The sequence below is a fragment of the Falco punctatus genome, assembly GCF_963210335.1.
Source record: "Falco punctatus genome assembly, chromosome: 5".
Classification (NCBI taxonomy): Eukaryota; Metazoa; Chordata; class Aves; order Falconiformes; family Falconidae; genus Falco; species Falco punctatus.
In genome coordinates, this window is record NC_137584.1 from 46,948,864 (window position 1) to 46,971,279 (window position 22,416).

General features: G+C 40.7%; 1 protein-coding gene and 1 long non-coding RNA gene across 3 annotated transcripts in view; one reads left to right on the forward strand and one right to left on the reverse strand.

The window, feature by feature from the left end:
- Positions 1–7,837: 7,837 nt before the first annotated feature.
- Positions 7,838–10,833, reverse strand: LOC308064536. Its single transcript, XR_013928431.1, has 2 exons — positions 10,246–10,833; positions 7,838–8,165 (listed from the first exon to the last, which is right to left on the reverse strand). It is a non-coding gene; the product is annotated as an uncharacterized lncRNA (long non-coding RNA).
- A 44-nt stretch (positions 10,834–10,877) lies between these two features.
- Positions 10,878–22,416, forward strand: part of MYCT1 (MYC target 1) — a 32,558-nt gene continuing 21,019 nt past the window's right edge. Inside the window, exon 1 of one of the 2 annotated variants that reach the window (XM_080389143.1) lies at positions 10,878–19,757. In XM_080389143.1, the coding sequence (XP_080245269.1) occupies positions 19,508–19,757 (250 nt within the window). In that variant the 5' untranslated portion in view covers positions 10,878–19,507. The remainder of the gene's footprint in view (positions 19,758–22,416) is intronic. The other variant, XM_080389144.1, reaches the window with a different exon arrangement.

A 22,416-nucleotide genomic window follows, 5' to 3' on the forward strand; every position in this document is an offset into this window, starting at 1 on the left:
ATTGTCATATGAGAATCTTAGGAGGAAATAAAGCTTTACACCACATACTGTAAGAAGGAAGTGAAATTCACATCAGGAGATTTTAAAGTACAGACTAGACAAGCATCTTCCTGGAAAGCATTTTTATTTTCTTGATTTTGTCGGGGTGCAGAACAGGATATCTCTTTAGGTCTCTTGATATCTTTCAAGTCCTTTTGCTGCTACTCATGAACATTGAGACTGGTTTGAGCAACAGAGCATACCCTTTTGTCTGCAGGTTTTGCAGCAAGCAGTAATTGCCACTTCCTTCCTGTCCTAAACTGCCACACAGTACCAACGTGCAACCTTAAAACATTGCCACACACCTCATGGGTGATGGGCGCGGTTCTGCATCTCCGTTTCATGCACTGAATCAAGTGTAAATGTGTAAGCTGTATAACTGTACAAATTTTTCTACAGAAAAGTATTGCATATTTTATATAGATATATTTGTATGTGTTTATGTTTTATATTTAAATGTAACAAAAGTTGGGTGAACAAACTTTGACAATAAATTAAAGATACAATTAGAAGCCAGAGAATATGTCCCCTCTAACATGAATTATACCGAATTACATGAAGTATGGAAACAAACCATTTAATTTCCCTTGCATTGTGCTGAAATGAATGAAAGTAACAGAATGAGATTACACAAAAGGGAGTGGAAGCAGAAAAGAATTCGGGTGGGGGGTGGGGGGTGGGGGGTGTGTGAGTGGAAAATCATCTCCATAACAAGTATATAATACCATGGTATATGATATGGACTTGTAAGTGAAGTTATCAAACTTCTAACAGCTTAGAGATGCCTAATTAGTATTTAAAGATCTGTAAATTTACAGAATGAGCTCAGTCTAGCATATGGCAAGAGTCGAGCTAAAATAAATGGCATTTCTTTCTAATCTTAGTCACCGCATTATTGTCAGGAAACTCATTATATCTATTCGAAATCTATTCCTGTGCCAATTTTTTCTCATTTATTCCTCATATGCTACACTAAATTAGAAAACATTTCTAAAACTGCAAACTCCTAAACATGAATGCAAAGTGGATACCCCAATATAACTTAAAAGAAGACTGAAAGGTTATTATTTAAAGGTCATAAGCAAGCAGAAGTACTACTGATTTAAAAATCATATACGTTCTGTTAGGAGCTGCCAAATCCATGAGCTGAATAGCAGCAAGACTGTCACAGATCCACATGCCCACATCCAGCCAGCTGCAAGTCTGAGTGTGTACTCCCAAATAGTGCATATACTCGCCACAGACATACACATATATACATATGGCTGCATGCACAGTTCAGCAGGGACCAGAAATAAAGTGCTCATGCAGACACTAATGACAAGACTGGCCTGATCCTGTTTCCCTCCTGTCTTATCAGGGTGAAAGCTTGTTAGCGGGTAATCGATGTGAAATATACACATCCACAAAGTGTGGATCCCACCAGTAGCTGACTCAATTGAGACGGTGCCTGGACCCTGGATCCCAGTCTTCCCAGCTGCCGGCACCTGGGCATGACAGCTCCCGACGACCAAGCCCTGCTGCACCTGCTGGTACAGACCCGCTTACACACACATGCGCGTGTACACACACACACACACACACACACACACACACAGAACGGTCATGGTTGGAAGGCACCTCTGGAGATCACCTAGTCCAACCCCCTGCTAAAGAAGGTTCACCTACAGCAGGTTGCACAGAGTCATGTCCAGGTGGGTTTTGAATGTCTCCAGAGAAGGAAACTCCACAGACTCTCTGGGCAGCCTGTTCCCGTGCTCTGGAACATCCACATACACACATTCCCACCTCACTCCACCATCCTCATGGCCTTGCTTGAGCCATTTGGTCTCTCCAGCAGCTGACCCTGGGCTCCTTGCCTCTCCTACTTGCCCATCACACAGACAACTCTCCAGTGCAGACATCTCTCCTGCAGCTGGTCCAGACCTATGGCCCTACCAGATCTTATTCCCCCCAGCAGCTGGCCTGGACCTCCTGGTCCCTCCACTAACCAACTCTCAGACCCATGGTCTTTCCAGTATTACAAACACGTCAATATTTAGCTCATCAGCTTCTTATCCTGCTTTCTGGCTGATGGAGTTTGATGTGTGTTAGTGATCACAGGCATTGGCATTCACGCCCATGCATGCCACATGCCCTCCAGTCGCTCCCAGTGCTGGCAGCAGAGATGCATGGGCCACCACTCCCCATGGTCCAGCTGCTGTACACACCTCTGCACACAGGATAGGGAGCCCCTCACCCAGGAAAACCCCTAGAAATGGAGTTTAACAAGAAGCCAGGGCATACTTTTTTTTTTTATCTCCTTATCCCCATATTTCCCCACACTCCTCTACCTACTCTTGTGCCTCCAGGCTCCTGTGTGTTGTGAAGTCTTTAAACACATAACCTAACTTTTTTTAAACAATGCTTTATCTTAGAAAAATGAAAAAAAAATCTGCTTAAAAATTCAGTCGAACATGATCTTGGTAGTTCTGGGTTAGTGGTTAACGATGGTGGAGGTCTTTTCCAACCTAAACGAATGATTCTGTGATTGTATGATTCCATGAAAGTCACTTGACAGGAACCAGCAGTACAAAGCAACGTGGTTGGATAGTGCCACCCTGTGGACTGTATCGAAAAGTTCTCCAGTGCTGGGCTAAAAAGGTGCAGGAACAGTAAGAAACTCTCAGCTGCTAAAACTGTATTTTGAATTTCCTTACATGCTAATAGAGACAAGATGTCTTTGGCAACTGTGCCTTTAAACAGCACAGGGCAGAATTTCAGCTGGCACCAGTCTCAAGCAAACATGGACAAATATCTTAACAGGAAAAGTCATAAAAACTCGGTGAATTACCTTATTCTGATGTAACACCAGGCAGAATAATTGCATTTCTTTACTTTGCAGTTTTAAAGGTGTGAATGGAAAAATAATTTATCTTAAAATGTAAAGAAATTAAAATAATTGCTTCCCTGAAGTACAATACTACAGTCAAACAGCAGTGACTGATCTCTGTCACTGTCATTATGCTTGCAGTCCCAAGTCTATATTTTCCGATTTCTATGCTGGTCTTGATACAAAAATATATCAAAAAACTGTTAAAAATATTGTAAATATGTTAACTATTTTAAATGGCAAGACATATCTGAGCCAATGTGTACTTATGTGTGTGAAAGAATTTATCCAAAGTCTTTCCTGACCTCATTTTGAATATATCTTAAATTCATTAGGTAAGAGAATCATCTTGGTATTCATGAGAACTTTCACAGCAGAAATCTGTCATGTCTGTGCAATTACTCTTACCAGATATTATTTTCTACCTTTTGGTGTTGACAGGTAGCACCAGAATTTCTTCTGTAGGGAATCAGGATTCTTACATGAGACATCCTTGTTTCCCATCATGATAATTTTCATTCAGGAGAGTGAAACTCTATGTCTTGTAAAATAACACATAATGAATCGGAAGCTTGGTGTTTTTTATGAAAAGCTGAAGCACAGAAAGACTTCTTTTTCAGATGGTGTTGCTTAAAACAGCTTTACAACTCTTGTAAAACAATGCATGTTTAAAAGAAGAGTTTTAAGAAGCAGGAGTATTACAGAATACAGAGTGTGAAAAATAAAGTGCTTCCTATGTGCTCTTCTGCACTGCAACATTTATTTCAGGAATATACGGTGTTACAATGCAACAACACAGAATGTAGTTAAAATTCATCACAATAATTATCTAGTAAATATGCTCCTCCACTAGGACAAGAAGTCCCAGTGGAACTCTTTCTTGCTACCTCACTGCTTCAGGTGAGTATCTTTTTACTGTCTAGAGCAAATCATTGCTAAGTGATGTGCTTGGAGGGACAAACAAACAAACTTTTGGAAAAGTGCTTCTCTTGATAAAAATTTCTCCTGTGTCTCTCTGACCTCCAAAAATTAAGATTCATAGCTGAAAGACAAGCTCAGGCAGCCCACTGGCGATTTATGCCCTTACAGTGTTTTGCAGCTCCCCCTGCCTAGCTCCAGAGCATTTTTGCTTTGACATTTCTGGCAGAATGTAGGCTTAAGTTCAAGGCTCTGAAACTATGCTACGCTTTTAACCACAAACCAGGTAATGTGTCCAGTGGTCCAACAATCTTGAACCCTCTGTAGTCCCACAAATACCACTGCTGATCCAACTGAACCTGAACTGTGAGTCCTGAATGTAAGGCAGAGCCTACCAGGTTCTTCTGTTCTCTGATCTATGCCTTAACTTGCAGCTGTACAGGTAAACCACCTGGTAATCTTCAGAATAAACTAGGGAGGACCCAGCGCTGATCCTCTCTGAATCCTGGGGATTTTTCTGTTTTCTGTTGTCTTCTGATGAGTACCATATTAGATGCTTTCCATCCATCTTCTCTTCTCTCATCTCAAAATTCCCAGACCAACTCCAGTCGGCTCAACCCACCCCAAGAAAAATCCAAACAGCTTGCTTTCTGTTGCTGAGGAGTAGGAATGCAGAGTCTGCCTGCTTAGTTAATTGGCTGTTCTTTGAAAGAAGGTGGCAGTAAGTGATTAATCAGCCAGTCAGAGGGTATTTTCTCTGATACTATCTGAAGATCAGACGTAGGTTGTCATCACCAGACAGGAATCTTTCATACTATATTCTTGAGAACTGGCCACACTTGTTCCAAGAAACATGTGACTATCTTTGTCTTTGAAACTGGAAAGTGGAAGCATTCTTGCTGACATTAATCCCCCTATGACTGCTTCCCCTTACCCTTTGTGATGGTTGTCTAGCTAATGAATTCTCCACAGTGTTGCCTGTTTTTTTAATTTCAACCCATGCCCTGTCGTGACAGTCTGATTTCTGCCTTAGGACTGTTTCCTAATCAGTCCAGAGCTCTTTGGTCAGGATCAGGTGATCTTAACAGAAAGGATCAGCAGTTATTTCTGGTGTGTTTCTCTTCAATTCCACATTTTAGTCTTATCAAACGCTTGCTTTCTTAAGTTTGACTGGCCCATATCAAGTAGTCATATTGTTAACTGCTTTACTTTTGTAACTGTGTGCTTCACTTCCGTAAGATGTCTGTTCCCTTTACATTTTTACATTCTCTTATAATTTTATTTCCGATCTTTTTAATTGTTCAGATCATCATTATAAGTCAGTGTAGTTCAATGTACTAAGGCAGACTTTTATATGCTAAAAACCTGCTTCAGAAGTCTTACATCTTAGAAGTTCTTGTCCCCGGGTCTTTTCCAGAATGAATCAGGAGTTATTCTACTGAAAGTTTCATCAGTGTAAAACTGAAAGTATGTATGAAAGCGTACATGAAACCAGTATCAAACTCGTTGTATTTACTGGTAAATTATTTTCTAGATCTGGAGTTTCTGCAGTCACTCTGTGCTTGGATGCCTGGGTCCACAACTCCTGGCCTTTGCAGTTCAAGTTTAATTAAGCTTACTCTCCATAATACCAAGGCATCTGAGAGCAGTAAAAATTATTGATCTGTAATAGAAAATGGTAAATTAATTATTCACCAGTTTCCAGAGGTCAGTAATTGTATTTCCATTCTCTGTGGAGTTCTCTGGTTAGCTTGCTGAGGGACTGGGGTGCTCAGCAGCATGGAGGTTACAGGTACAGATATGTGGGGGGGTGCTTGGGAGAGTGAGAGTAGCAGGGATTGTCAGGGGTTGGGGACTGGGATGGGGATGACTTGGATGGCTAGATGGGTGAGGGCAAAGGTCCGGACATTTGTGGCTCTGAAGTGTGCTGACATGTCTAGATTTACAGCAATAAGAAGGAAGGGATATAAGGGGGGAATGACTACTGCAGTCATCCATCCGAGCAAAGTTCTTGTAGTTAGTTTGGGAAAGAAGTTCTCTGGGACTTGCAAGTATGCTGAGGGAAATACAGCTTCCTTGCCAGGACACTTGTTGGAAGAAGGGTTCGCCGGAGTCAAGAAGACGCTCAATATGAGTTATGCATCTTGCTCAATTTTATTAGTTTCTAACACTACTTACATAGAACCGATACACATGCATATTTGTAAAGCAGAAATAATTGGTTAGTAGTCTCTAAACACGCGCGGTTCTCACACCCCTAATTATCATGACTAAAATAAGCATTCTGTCCATGTAGCTAACAGTGTTGCTGTGCTTCAGCCTTGTAGTTTGTTACTCCCTATTTTCCCGTACCGGTCCCTATCTTTCTTGGCCCTGCACCTGCTTTCCCAGCAGCTGTAGCTTGTTACAGCCACGGCCTGTTGGCACAACATAATTACTTGGTCTCGGGATTCAAGAGTAGCTCAAGGCTACCTTTCTTGTTAACTTCAGCACAGCAACTTCAGTACAATTCTGATTACAGACCTATTCTAATACCAGGCCTGGATTGTGCAGATCTTCAGAGATTCTAAGGCCACGCTTCTGCAGCCATTCTTCTACAATTCCCCCTTTTTCTTTTGCACAAGCCAGGCCTGATTGGTTATGTTAAAAACTACTCTCTTTAAACAAGAAAAAACACAGCTAAAACCTAAAAGCATTATAATAATGATTATAACAAAGCATATTCCTTCCATCAATAATGTCTTTAACCAACCTGTTATGCCCAATCCTCTCAACCATTCATCAAAGGGATTATCATCAACAAGAATATGCTTCGTTTCCCTGCAGTTGTGACGACTTCTTGTGGATAGATATGGAATGATCGGAAAGGTTCACACAACACATCCCTTCAAAATCCTCACAACCGTGTCCATGAGCTAATAACAAAAAATCTACTGCAGCTCTATTTTGTAATGTAGCATGCCTAACACTATCTATGTCAAGCGATAATGAACTTAAAATCTGTGATGTAAGATTAAATTGCTTCTCTCCCCAACACGCTAACCTTTGTATATTCTTAGCTTTTAATGCAGTCATTGCTCCTGGCATAAAAATGGAGGCTAAGACATTTGTTGTTACAGACTGCAGATCGACTCAGTCATTACATGTTTCATCAAAGGTGCGCAGTGCCCTCCGTGATCTATGAAATTGTGGAGTCATTATCAATAAGACTTTCATATGTGGAGCAAAGTTAAACGCCCTAAATAACATGTCCACCGACAGGATTCAAAGGAATCCCTGGCCATGCTCTATCTCCACATATCAAAAAGACTCCCAGTGGCAACTGATAGCCCCCTGATACATTTACATGTAAGCCTCCAGCTTTCAGTTCACCCCAATTAGGTGAACCGGTTAAATTTTGAAACTTTGTATCAAACTCCCATTCACCTTGTCCTGCTAGCCACAATCGCCATGGTTCACCAAACCAAATTACTCCAGTGCCATTTCGGGGTTGAAGTGGTGGTACCGTGTCCTTGCATTCTGGCATTCCCGTTGCAGTCACGTTAACGTATTTAACGGGCGTAATGCTACCTAATAGGTCTAACTCCTGCAATGGCGAATGATATGGTCGATTCAAATTCTCAATAACCATTTTCTGCCACGCTGCATTACGCATAGAAGGCCAAACAAATTGCCCATTTGGACTCATACATGTACCATTCTGATTGGAAGTCAGATCCACTGTTTTAACATTTCAAAAAACCATCAAAATTTGTTTCATTCTCTTGCAGGGGAATACCAATTAAACAAGTTCTAAAGGGGTTGTCTGCTTGCTGCAAACTTAAACAAAAGTCTGTTACCCCCGTGATATTTGCCCACGTCACCCATATTTGTTTGTTCTAGGCAAGAAGTCAAAAAATACCTTGGCCAATGGGTAAAAAATTCATCAAGACCGTAAACCAAGACCACCACTTAAACATGTTTAGTCCTACAGTTTCCACCTTTTTTTTTTCTTTTTTCTTTTTTTCCCATTCCACCCCACAAATCTGTGCTTTCACAGATTCTGATGATGTATACTGTCTCCAATCAGCATGGTATTACACTAGTTGTATGCTTTCTCTTGTTTCATGCCCGATTACAATTCAAACACATACACTCTTTACACCATTTACATTCAAGCTTTGGCTTACAGAACTGTTTTACCCCACAGAGCATACATCAGCACAATACCCACGGGTTACATCCCTTACAACATAGACATTTTATTCCGTCTGCTCACTCTGAGTCTTCTCTTGTGTCTTCTGATCTTGACATACAGGTCGCACAAACTTGCTAGGGACCCATATAGGTCCTTTATCTGTGGAGATACAAAAATAGCCTCTACCGATAAATATCACTGGATTAGGTCCTTCCCATACACCTGAAGCCATATTTTTATACAGAACATTCAAACCAGGAACTGTAGTTGTTTGGTTCCCTCACGCCGTTTGGTGATGTATAACAACAGGTGGTCCCTCTCTATCCTCCGTAAGGGAGAGATAGTTTAAGGTAAAGAACACATTAGTCAACTGTTTAGTTACGTCTATGTCCTGTGATACTTTCTGTCTCTGAAGATAATCCTTCAGGGTACGGTTTGCCCTTTCAACAACTGCTTTCAGTTCTAAGGTTTGAAGGTTGTCCCGTGGTTCACCGGTGATCACGTGTTTCTGCCACTGATTATCGGATTGCCAAACACACGCAGCCTTCTTCATCTTTTGTCCTGCATCTGTAAACAACGTTGGCCCTTCAGCTGGTCTTTTTGAGTGTAACGGTCTCGCAATCCACTGATAATGTTCTAACATCTTCCAGAGAGGTCCTTTTGGCCGGTTGTTGTGTACAACACCTGTATAACCCATCAAGGCTTCCTGTATGGCTGTTGAATGTCTCAGAAGCCATTCGTAATCATCACCACAGACTGGAATACTGATATCTGCTGGTTCAGTCCCATCAATTTCAACAATCCTGTCTCTTCCTTTTCTCACCAAGGCCACTACTGCTTCAGGGCGACTTAAAATACGATGTCTGGGTTGCAATGGCAAAAACAACCACTCTAAAATGATCGCCATATTTTCCCCCTTTTTCTTTTGCCATTGCAAAATAAGGGCAAAAGGTGAAGTGGCAACATTAAAACCAAAAAAGATAATGGATGATTTGCCATTCGGTGACCACACCAGCCAGTCTGAATCTTGCGGGACACAACTTTCAGGGCAGCCCGCTGTTCTGGTGAACAAGTTTGAGGACTGTTGGCTTCAGTGCCATGCAACCAGGATCAGAATGGTTGCAAATCATCATTAGTGAGTCTCTTTGTGTGTCATCAGGGTGTAAGGGAATCGTGAAAAAGACAGAACAGTCTTTCAAGTCTATCACAACAATTTGCCAAATCTGAGGGATCATCATAGAAAGTGGAAGAGCAGGTTGCAACACTCCCATCACTAAAATCTGACCATTAATCTTCCATAAATCATGTCCCAGTTATGTGCATCAAGACTATTAATCAGTACTGGACAAGCTAACGAGCTGGTCACCTGCCATTCTCCCTCCAAAATAGCATCACGAATAACACCAGACCAACACTGTAGAATTGGATCTTTTCTCGAGTTCAGCATCGGTGGGGTAGCTGGGGTAACTGGAGGAATTACAGGTATTGAAGTAGTAGGCAGGTTCATTTTAACTCGCTTTTCCAGGTTTCTTAATTTATCTATTACCTCCTGTAAGGATTTCTCTGTATTGTTATCACAAGGTTTCTCCCCGCCTTCTTCCTCAAACCCATCTGATGATGTTTCAGGATGAGGAGGAACTTTCGGTTTGTCCGCTGTCTTATCTAAAAGCTCCGGCACTGTCAAACACACAGGGGCAGACATACCCTTCATAGGACGAGTATGCCCAACTCCGAAAAGTGTAACCGAGAGAGAAGGCTTAGGTGAATCACCCTTCTGCTCCACCGGCTTTTCTACACATCTCTCCCCAACGCTTCTATGGCTGCCCAGCTGCCGCTGCTACTTTTTTTTTTTTTTCTTTCATAATTTCCAGAGTGTTAACTATCGACCGCCACCCCAGAGGCAATTTCCCACTTCTCTCCATTCCGCAATACTAAACAATAACGCAGGCTCGGGTATCTTGTTCTTTTTTCGTGCCCAGCGAACTAAGGTCTCCACTTCTGTCTCTTTAACGCCCTCCCCTCTCTTAAGGAGGATGTCAGTTAACAGTTTAATTGCCGCGTCTAATTCTATCGTGGTCTTCTCAGAGCTCTCCTCTTTCACAGAAAGGATATCAGTGCAGAGAAGCCCTGCCGCGATTTACTGATTTACTCGTCGCGGCCTTCCGTAGTGCCCCTCCTCCCCCTCACAGAGAGGAATTTAGTGTAGAGTCCTGCCATGATCTATTCTACGCGGTCTTACCTCCGGCGGGGGTGCAATCTGCAGCTCCACACCGAACTCTGGACTCCCCTTTTTGCCAGCAGCTGGGGGGATCCGTGGTGGTGGGTGGGTGGGTGAGCGGGGGGAGCTACGGGGCACGGCACGGCATGCTGGCGGGGCGCGGGGAACTGTGCTGGTGTAAGAAGCAATCTGTCTAGTGAAGTACAGTCACTGGGTGTCATGATTTCAGAGTCAAACAAATAAGTCAACAAGTGTTTGACTGGTTCAGATTGTAATCCATATTGTGTAATGGCTTGTCGTAGCTGCTGCATAAATTTCCAATCAAAAGGTTTCCACACAGCGGCTGCTGAACCAGCAGGTAAAGCAGTAGTCCGCACCAGACAAGCAACAGCAGAAGCAGCTTCCCACTCTCCCTCCAATATAGCGTCTCTTACAACCCCAGACCAACGACTTTGGGGAGCGGCAGGGTGGAGGATAACACCTTCCTGGGTCAGGATCTGAACATCACGACTGACAGTAGGCAGACGGCATTCAGTCAATTGCTGCTGCAAGCGGTTTAGGGTCCGGTCGGAGGGTTTGGTTCAGGAACGGGGGATCGGGGCAGGTGCAGGTAGGGTGGGTTTATCAGACTCCGCATTCTCATTCAGAGGCGCACTCGGACCCGCCGTAGTACCCTTGTCCTCATCTAACGGGGGGGCGGCTCTCGGTAGCTTTCAGGGCGGCGCGGAGCACCTGTTGTGGCGGCACCCTCCGGAGATGGTGTCGGGTGTAACAGCTCTGTCGCAGATTTTTTAATGGGCACAATTATGCCTTTTGCAGATGGAGAGCCTAGACCAAATAATCGGGTAGACTGCGACTCGGTTTCCCGACCAAGGAGGTCTGAGGCAGCCATAGCCATTCTTTTCTTCTCAACCAGGGATCGTACGTGGTTTATGACCTCCCGGCAGGCAGTCCCCAAGTCCTTGGCCGACTTGCTGCCACTAAGGATCGCATCGCAAAGGGAATCCCCGACCTCTCGCCACTCAGTCACACTAAACAACAACTGTGGGTCTTGTAAGTGTCCATTTTCGGCTGCCCACCTACAGAGCTTGTGAAGCTTCTTAGTGTTCACGCTAGCTTCTTGCTTAGCAAGAAGATTAGTTAATAGCATGAGTGCCGCTTCTCTTTCCATCATCGAGGAAAAAACGGTCTTACCGGTGCAGGTCCATGCACGACGTCAATGCCGGATTCAGATGCCTTTACTCCTTACGGATGTCTTCCTGCTCGAACTCTTCACAGCGACTCTCAATTTTGCAAAGCCCACCATCGCAATGCAAAGGCAGAGTTTTTCCAGCAATTACCAGCTTTCCTGTTGTTCGGGTGCCAATTGTTGGAAGAAGGGTTCGCCGGAGTCAAGAAGACGCTCAATATGAGTTATGCATCTTGCTCAACTTTATTAGTTTCTAACACCACTTATATAGAACCGATACGCATGCATATTCGTAAAGCAGAAATATAATTGGTTAGTAGTCTCTAAACACGCGCGGTTCTCACACCCCTAATTATCATGACTAAAATAAGCATTCTATCTATGTAGCTAACTGTGTTGCTGTGCTTCAGCCTTGTAGTTTGTTACTCCCTATTTTCCCATACCGGTCCCTATCTTTCTTGGCCCTGCACCTGCTTTCCCAGCAGCTGTAGCTTGTTACAGCCGCGGCCTGTTGGCACAACATAATTACTTGGTCTCGGGATTCAAGGATAGCTCAAGGCTACCTTTCTTGTTAACTTCAGCACAGCAACTTCAGTACAATTCTGATTACAGACCTATTCTAATACCAGGCCTGGATTGTGCAGATCTTCAGAGATTCTAAGGCCATGCTTCTGCAGCCATTCTTCTACAGACACTTTTATCTTTTTCCCACTAAAAAAATTATCAAGTAGCTGCTTTTGCTTTTGGCTACTTCTCTGCTTAAGCTGAGGTGAGACAGACAAACAGCTTTCTGCTGGCGTCTTGTAATGGGCCTGTGCCAGTGATCCGGAGTTTGACATGCAAGGCAAGGATGACAGACCTGCCAAACATACATTAGGTGAAATGCCTTTAAGCCTCAATCACTGCTTTCAGCAGAAGAGCAAAGAAAATCACCAGAAGAAAAAGTATCGATGACTGAAAGCTTGGAGTTTTGCTTTTCAGAATGGTGTTTTCCTGCAGAGCACAGGCAACAATCATTTGCACAGCAATGCAGGACTGCTGATTGCCTAGTCTCACTGTAATTCGTTTGTACAGTACTTAAGTACGACAGAGTTGTGACTGCCATATGCAATGGCTTGGGGAAACTATAATAAGCATAATAAATAATGGCAAAACCAAGCAAACTAAGTTGGCATAGAGGGCATTGTCCATGGACGTTATGGTCCTCAAAACCTTTATTTGCAGTGTAATGAGGTATTGTGGCATTCTGTGTACTCTTCCAGGTGATTAATGTTGGCTTTATATACTTCAGAATGTTCTGACTTCATGTACATTTTAATTCTCCTTGGGCAAATAAAAAATACTGTAACAGGGAAATACAGGTGCAGCTAATTTCCTCACAAGTTGCATTCCAGGCTTGTTGGATTTATAGGAATAGATGCTCTGCCACTATGATGTGATCCCGTCAGTCAGAGGAAGAGAGGATTAAACATTCATGACTACTGAAAGGCTATTTCCTTCAATTGTTCATCATGCCTTCATTCTTAAGCTTCCCCATAGGATTTCCTCTTTCTCTAAACTTCAGAAAAGGTTTTGTTTTTCTAGAATTTTTTTTGTGGTACTAGTAAACTGATGAAGGGGGTCATAATGATCAAATATTTGTTGTTGTTTGCTTCATATTATTCATTTACCCATGGTATGACTCAGAAAGCAGATTTTTTCCTGTCATAAACTGCCTAGAAAAATGAAAAAAAAAATTCCATTTGTTCACCTATCAAACAAATGCAGTCCTGGAAATCAAGCAGTATACCCACAGTAAACCTAACTAAATCAAACCAAAAATTATATCTGTGGTGGTGTGTGATTCCACAAAGACTATTTTTTCGTGACTAGCCTGGTAGAGCAGATGTAGATCTGGAAAAAATAATGAAGTGATCCAGGTGTAATACATTAGGCTAGGAAAAATCTTCTATAAAGTGGCTCTGAAGAATTATTTTTTGAACACTGGAATCTATAGAAGAATTAGCTTTGGAAACAGCCTTACTGAAAATTTATGAACAGTAGAAGTTTTGTTCTTACCATCATTCTATGCTCAGTTTTTGAAGATATTTTGGATATAAAGGAGATACAAATACCTTCTAAATGCTTATCTGCCCATGCTGCACCTATTATGATATCTCAGAATGTGTAGGGATATTTTCATTACCAACAATGTGTTTGGATTAGGCTTTTATCCGGCGTACATAATTAAGTGTCAGCAGGGAACTGTTTCTGCTAACATGAATATAAAAATGGATCCCAGAAATATACCTTGAATCCAGTGTGCTATGTTTCTTGGTATGCCTGACTGTGTGATAAAATGAAGGCCATGTCAACGGTAACCCCTAGTTTATGACTCAGCAAAAGGATTACAGACAACAGTCTTTGCCTACCTAGGGACAGCAACACACCAGAGGTACTGAACATCCACGCAGATCCACTGATGCAAATAATGGCATGCAGGAGTATTAGGAATATTTTTTCCTGTTCTAAGGCAATGCTGCATGATGAGTCAAGTCCATCAAATTCTAAGTGACAACTCTGGACAAATACAGTTCTGCTCCTAAACAGTTCATACACTGTAAATGTAAATAAGACACATGCTGCTCATACTAGAAAACTATGTCTGTGAAAGAAAAGCATCTCTCAGTGTGAACAAATATATCTGTGAGCATTATTTGTCAATGAAATTGAAAAGTTCAGACAACCCTAAAGAGTGGGGAAAATGGATTCTGTGTCATTCCATTTTTTTAACAGCAGGTAGGACAGAATACAACAGCAAGAGATATTTTTTTTTATCCAATGCTGGTAGCTAGATACAAAATTTACAGCTCAGCTGTAGGGCTCTGTCAGTTCAGTTACTACGAGAATGTAAAAATATGATTTTGTTGTCATACTGAATTGCGCTTGGGTGTTGTTTCTTTCTCTCCCCTTACTTGGTCCCTTTCTTAATGGGCAACAGAAGGAATAGGATGGTAATCCAAATTAAGGTGAGTCTACTGGATGTCATGCTGCAGCACTGAAGGTGTCAGGAGGGTCAGGGCAGCCAAACTGGACAGAAAAAATCTGAGATCAATTGCCCTGTCCTTTTACCTCTGGCATCATAGCTGAAGACAAGGGAATGCTATACTCTGAGAGAATAGAGGCAAATCTCTTTCCTAGATTGTAAATTTGTGCAAAACTGGCAAATTTGGCCATTGGGTAAAAATTTTCCATCCTTTGGAAAACATATTTGTGGATTTCATTTTCATCTGCTGAATGGCTCACAGGATGCATTTGCAGAACAGAGAACGAAGAGGGATTTTTTGGCTTCCTGACTAATTCTCTGCCCCAATGAACAATCATGTCATATAGTCCTCTAGTAATTTATCAGGCTTTAACTTGAAGGTTAAAGCTAGGTGAGTTTATGCCTCCATTTTACCTAATCAACTCCTTGTGAGGAAAGAAATCTTAGATGACGGCAGTACCTTGTTTTCTTCTGTTGTGGAATGCTTACTCACAATTTAGCCTCCTGATAAAATAAAGATTTGAGTCTGGGGTTTTCAAGTTAAGAGTCCAAACAGCTAGCTCCAAGTAGGCTGCCACAACAAACCATGCAAGCTGTTAGATATGAAACAGGGAGAGGAAGTTCCTGAACTTCTGTTAGCCTCAAAGTGCTCATCTTTGCCCCCACCCTCTTACCCAAGGGTGACCCACATTACCCCAGTGTGCAGCTGGACCCACATAAGCTCCATAACATCCGCTCTCAGCAGCACACTCCCCAGTTATTACTTGGCTGAGGGAATACGGTGCAGGGGTGGTAAAACTGGCTTTTGCCCACATGACTTACCACGACTGCTTCCAGCAGGACCCACTCCCCCTTTTAAGTATTTCAGATGTATAAACCTGGCTCAATTTTTTATTTTTTTTTTCTCTCTGGCCATAAGTTTTACCAGTGCTGAAATGTGTTAACATAAAATATATATTGCTGTGTACCCTTCTTAAATTCCCTCCCCCTTGCTTTCCCACACACATATAAATACGCAAATGTCTTCAGTATCAGCAGTCTAATGGAAAAGATCAGTAACATGGAAGTGACTGGCTGACAGAAGGAGAGGGCTCTTCTCTGCCTCTTTTTACATCTCAGTTACATTTCAGTAAGACTGTATAAGACTTCCAAGTTAGGGAAAAAAGATGGTTTCAGAGTTATGAGTTGAACATTGGATCTAAAAATTTTGTACATGTTACAATAAATACAAAGTGTATTCACATTCTGCACAGTGACATTACCTTTCCAATCATGAAATGGTACATAATTAGCAATGAGGGGCCTTCTTTATATCTGATGTCCTTACGATTTCAAACCTCCCAAAATATGGAATGTCTGAAATGCTCATGCTTTTTCTACCCACAACTCTTTCCCTGAAAAATCTGGAGAAAGATTAGTGAATCTAATATGCTCCTGGAAAGCAAGGTCTTTTCTGAGATAACAATGTTACTGCAGCCATATTTCTTTTCGTTCACAGCAGGCATATCATATCGGAAGGTGTATTTTGATAGACGCAGCACGTGGAAGTAGGGTCTGTAACCTGTGTCAGGTAAGCTGAAGAAATCTGCTGTTTGGTCTTGAAGAGGATTGAAGTCAGTCATTAAAGGCAGTAAATTCAAGCTGTAGTTTCTCTGTCTTTTGTCACATTATGATCAGCATTTAAAATGGATAGTTTGATGGGAGACAGGAACATTTTTCATCACTGGTCAAAGAACAAAAATTCCTGAGTTTTTCTCCATGCATCCGGAGAGCTGTAAAACTAACCAAGGACAAATATGAGGCTGCTGAAATATGAAACAATCAAAGGAAATCCCAGTCTAAATCATAATCTTTCCTGTCATAATCTCCAGATGGAAAAAGTTTCAGTGGATGCTCATTCTACTCTTTTTCTTCTTTTTTTCAGTGAACTCTGCTTACATATGAAATAGGAAGATTTGTGGGTTCATGCAGGAGAATTCAGCATATGCACCTGTTTACTCAAGAAGTGCCAATAACAGTAAGCAACTGAAAAACTGAAAAGTAGTTTTCAGCAAGTTGCTTTAAAATTCTGGCACAGAGTTCCTTTTTTGCTTCTAGTGACAGTGGTATGACACTTCTGTCTGGCAGTGATTGACAGTAGCCAAGATCTGGTTTCAAGTTGTAGGGCTTACTGATCATACTCAAACATCATCACCATGAGCCCTGGCCAGCTGAAAAAAATGGTTTCACCTAAATTAATCTCTATACATCCAGTATCTCCACAAAAAAAAGTGTTTTGTTAAGTAGAAAACATTTAGCTGATCAGGGCTTTACTGGAGGGCAGAGAAAAGAAGAAGGACCATTATATATGAATGGGGAAAGAAAAAATGCATAAAATGCATAATGCATAAAAGCAAAAGCAAGTGCCACCACCGGAGCAGGCTGGCAATGGTGCCAAGTCCTCCTCCCGTGGCTGCACATGGCCAGGGAAACAGGTGGCTCTTCACCTGCTGGCAGTGCCTTGTGTACCTGCAGTTTGGTTGCCCACAATTTTTCTAATACATGATAATACCCATCACATTTATTTCCCCTGAAAGTCTTACTCTTTCTTCAGGGTTAGGCCTTGTGCTGTTGCAAAATCAAAGCACCTCCCCTCTAATCAATACATTCAAAACCTTTAAGGACAGAGTACAGTTCCTCTTCTTAAGGAGTAAAAGACTGCTCATTTAATTGGAATTGAACTCACATCAGCAATGTTTTTGACAGCTCATCCTCTACATACCTCTGTTTCCCATCATTCAGAAGTGACAGTGTGTTGTACTTACCAGTATAATAATGGATGGTGATGGGTGTTTTTACCTATGAGAGTATCTCATGTTATGATTATTTTGTTTTCAGGAAAAGATACTTTTCAACAGGGAAGAATACAAGAACTGATGGGGTTACCAAGAAAATGAATTCTTGTATACTCAAATAAAATGAACAGAAACAAAATTAGTCTAAGATTTGAAATAATAAATTAAGACAAGGTTTATGATGTACCAACTTGCTTTAGCTTTTTGGTGAAGATTCCACAGGTTTCCCAGAGCAGCTGTGAATGCCCCATCCCTGGAAGTTTTCAAGGCCAAGTTGGATGGGGCTTTGAGCAGCCTGGTCTAGTGGACGGTGTCTCTGTCCGTGGCCGGGGGATTGGAGCTAGATGATATCTAAGGTCCCTTCCAACTCAAACCATTCTATGTTTCTATGATTCTATCTCTGTATACAGAGATATCTCTGTATATCTGTATGATGCACTGTAATAATTTTAGATAAGTTCTGTTGGAAAAACTTGCAATTCTTTCTTTTTTTTTTCTTTCTTTCTTTTTTTTGTTTTGTTAGACTAAACAATGGAAAGGGAGTTTCAAACATCTGAGAAAGCCTGCTGCTTAGCAAGTCATTGTATGTCCACATCACCTCAATTGATTCAAAACTATTTGCTGCAACTTGCTGGTAAGTATTATGGGTGTATGGCCCAGGTAACACTTTTGGTGGTCCAGCATCTCTTAATCTTCTGCTGCTGACAGTTGCCCCTATCAGTTGTTTGTTTCTGAGGAAAACAGAGAACTCCCATCCTGGAATAACCTGTCCAGACAGAAACTGTCATGCTTCTCATTGCTGTTGACTTTCTCACAAAACATTTAGATTTTGTATTCTGTACACATGATAATATGGAAGTTTTAATTATCTGTACAAGTGTCCTTGTCTAAACTCAGCTTCTTTTCAACCAGATTAAGGTCAGTGTTTAGTTTTGTTTTACAATGATCAACTCAGTAGATGTATTCAGCAAACTAAAATCACTAAATTTCTTCATTTTACAGTTTACAATAATTCATTTTTGTTGTATTTCCATCTACTCTTACAGCACAAACTAGCCCTAGTCATAGAATTCTTTGTGTATTTTTATCATCTGTGTCCCAACCAAACTAAATAATCCCAGCATTTCTTCAAGTTGTGCCTTGTTCACAGACACCTGAAAATCAGATCTTTTTCATTCAGGTGTTTAACTCAGTATTTGGATATGTAATTTTAAGCACCAGCTTTGAAAGCTGTCTGTCTTTCATTAACCATCAGAGTACCTTTACTCAGTATTTTTAAAACTCTGTTTCATGCAAAAAAGTCCCAAACAAAACAAAACAAAAAAAGAATTTAACAATAAATTTTGCCAAATCCAATTTTTAAGATTGCAGTATTCCTAAATTTGGGGGATTCCTGATATTCATTTTGAAAAATACATGGAGCTGATTCTGATTTTGTTAACAATGGGTGAGGCAAAATCTCATACAGCTCTTCAGAGGACAGAGGTTTGACATTCACAGTAGAACATTTATAGACATCTATTATCTGCAATATATTTCAGAGGAAAATAATTAAAATCAGGTTCCACAGAATTTATCACATAAATACAAAATCATATATTTTATTGATCTCCATATATTCTCCATGAATTCTGGGTCTGTGTTGTTAAACATCTCAGCTATTTTCTTTTGTAGGGGTATTATTGCTGTTTGTTATATTTAGCAGCAGGACTTACAAATTCCAACAGGGAATTAACACTGCATTGTATTAAAACTGCCCAAACAATTAGCTCAAAGCCTGTTTGTGTTCCAAGGAACTCATATTTTAGAATGGGGTGTGGAAAGGAAAAGAATCGGCGAAGGAAATTTGAAGTACACTCATTAAAACACTCATGCCTACATTTACACTGTCAGGCCCGGCTAGTTCCTCAAACTACCCACAGAACAATGGCAAATACTGAACAATCCTCATACCCTAAATTAATAGACTAATGAAATGGTGTCTATTAAAAGCCTCTTGACATATTTCTTCCTTACTGAAAATTCCAACTGAATACAAATGCTTTTGAATCTTTAAGGAAGGTAAGGTCTTCAACATAGAAAATCATTAAAGGAAAGAGGAATTCTCATCTCTATCTCTGGACATTTTGAGGTTCAAAAAGCTTCAGAGGAGGAGGAGATTTGGTATTGTTCTGAGTCAATTTGCTCTGGCTGAGGAAATGACGAGGAGGAAACTATTTCCCCATCTCGGGAACCATGTGGTGTTCCAAGATAAGGCGAACACTTACTAATTCGAGTCCACAAGCAGGAAACATGATACATCTATTTCCTTTCAGGCAAACAACACAGTTCCCTGGCAGCACAAAAGCATTGCTTCTACTGCTAAATCTCAAACATTCAGAAACCCATTTCGCCTCTGTGGATATACTATTCTGTATTTGTTATTTGGATGTTATGGATAGAAACAGTACTTACTCTCCAATCACATGGCCACCAAAGTTTTGGGGTAAGGATTTTGTTTCTTGTTCTAGAATCTTGTTACAGTAGATGCTGAGATTTGCTGGTGATTACGTAAAAAAATACATCGAGGTACTTTCAAGCTTCATGTTGGAAGCAAAAAGTAATGAATAGATTTTGTATTTCTTGCAGTGCAAAAGGCTGTTTTCCAAATGTTTCTTTGACAAAGTTTTATCATGTTTTTAAACTAATCAAGACAGCAGGAAGTGCCAGGGCAGAATTGATTGTTTGACAAAGTTCATTACTGAAGTCGGTTGAAAAGGTGTCTATTGACTTAGTATGTTTCAGATAAGGTAGACGTTCTCAAGTGTTTAATGGATGTACCTACATGTCAGACATGATCTGTTTATTCTTCTGATGAAAAAGGGATAGCAAAAACTAAATCTGTTGCAAACTTTGGAATAAAGGCTTACGCCTCCAGAATGAAAAATTATTTGTAATTTGCTGTGGTGTCTTGTGATCAGTTTTTCTTTACTTTTTCCTCAATATATATTTTGACTATTGTCCATTAAGAATCTTTTCTTTCACTGAAACCTGGGAATGATTCATTAACTGAAACATATAGAGTATGGGGTCGAAATATACTGAAATTCATTCAAGGTAATTAGATCCAGTGACTTGATCCTAAAGGATTCTGTGCAACTGTGGAGAACCTTTCCCTCCAAAAAGCTCTGTTACTTGCTATGTTTAAATCAACAAGTATGAGCATTTAACATTTCAGTGAACCATATGATCTGTTTTTGTCTATTATATTATTGCTATAGAGCAATGATGCCTCCAGGAATCTGTGTGTTATATAAAACTAAAAAATAATATGCATTAGCAAAATAGGATTTTCATTGCATAGAAGTGCCCTGGGAAACGCGTGGAAAATAACTATATAAGAAGATTCATTTCCTTAGCATAAGAAATATGTCAGATGCCATCCACATATTTCCTGCAATGACATACATTTTCCTACTGGGAGGCCATGAGCAACTCAATTTTTTTTGTCTTCAGCTAGAGTAAGATAATGATACTGGATGTCTTTGAGAAATACTTAGGGATTAACTAAGGAAAAAATACTTATTACTGTTTCAGAGTCTCTTGTTGCTGGAGGTTGTCTGCTGGACTCTGAAGAATATAATTTTTGTAGAATGGAACTACATGTAATTCTAAAATGGCTCTTTCAGAACAAAAATGAAAGTACTTTCATCAACATTTACTTTAATAATCTTTATGTAAATGGTGCTGCCCCTTGTAACTATGGATTTGCTTTTATGCTGAGGTAAATTATTGCTTCAGTGTCATGGAAACATACACAAGAAATAGGAAAGTTATACAAAACTCTAAGGATTCGTTAGCCATACTGCTCAAACTGTGTCCAAGGTGTTCTCCATCTTCATGAAGAGTCAAAAAAGTACCTAAGATGTGAATATTTACATTCCACAGCGGCTGGCCCTGCTGGTACTGCTGTTACTCTGTTGTTCCATTTAAGGTACTGCTCCAGGTGTGCCAAGTCCCCCTCCTTCAGTATCAAGAGCTGCATTTGACAGCACAAAGCAGGACACACATGAGCTGCCTTATTGCTGAAAGGGCCAGCATCACCTTCCACCGCCATTGCCCACCTGACTTGCCAGGGACTGGTACTGTACCCAGCCCTGATGGCCTCCTGTTTGCTTATGCTCTGGCAGCAGACAAACCTTACAGCTTGGGTTTCTGTGATGAGCTTGCAAGGTTCTGGGAAGGAAAACCCAGTTTTTTCTTATTTTTCTGATAGATTTTAGAAGAGTTAATAACATTTCCTTTTCCTTTCTGGTAGGTATATCATATGTGGTAGGCTAGGGAGGGATATTATATAGTCTGTCAGAAAACGATGACTGACACAAGTTCACTGTGAGGAAGCTTCACTTAAAATGATAGAAATGTATTTTCTGACATTCTCGGAGACACATGACCTGAGCTAAAAATAAAACTACCAATAACAGATATAAATAAAATAGAATTCTTTATTACATGAGGAAGCAGTACTTGAAACTGATTTTTCAGGATATGGCTTACAGGCTGCTCCACTGTCTTTCTAAGCCACTCACCATATAGCATTGTGAGTGTGAATAGATTACCAAGATGCAGATACTTTTCCATGCGTGTGTGACTTCTCAGCAGCTCCCATGGTTTTGGCCAAAGCATAAACTTAATGTGTGCGCAAAGGTTTGCTGAAAGGGGCCAACTTTGTGAGAAAAGAATAAATGCTGAAAAAATTGCCGAAGCAACTATTCATAATCATATTTAAACCCTTACAAGTTTAGAAACCACCTATTGTCTAACAGCTGGAAATATGCAGGCATCCTGTTTTCTAAAGCTGTCCAATGATAACTTCACAGAATAGTATCTTAAAAGTAACTCTAAGAATTTTAAAATAATGAGCAAGCTAAACTGTCTTCCACTTATTTATGTGTGAGCACATATAAATCTTTCCATGACTGCTCCAGGCTACTGGAAGTGTGCATGAATAAAGCTGTATAGATAAACCAAGGTATACACATGCTGTGTGAATTGCCTAAGTAGTTTAAATCCTCTCTCTATATTCATGCAAAGACCTTAAAAAATATTTTTTTTTTTTTAAATTAGCACACTGTTTTGCAAGCTCAGTGCAGAGTCAGTGACAG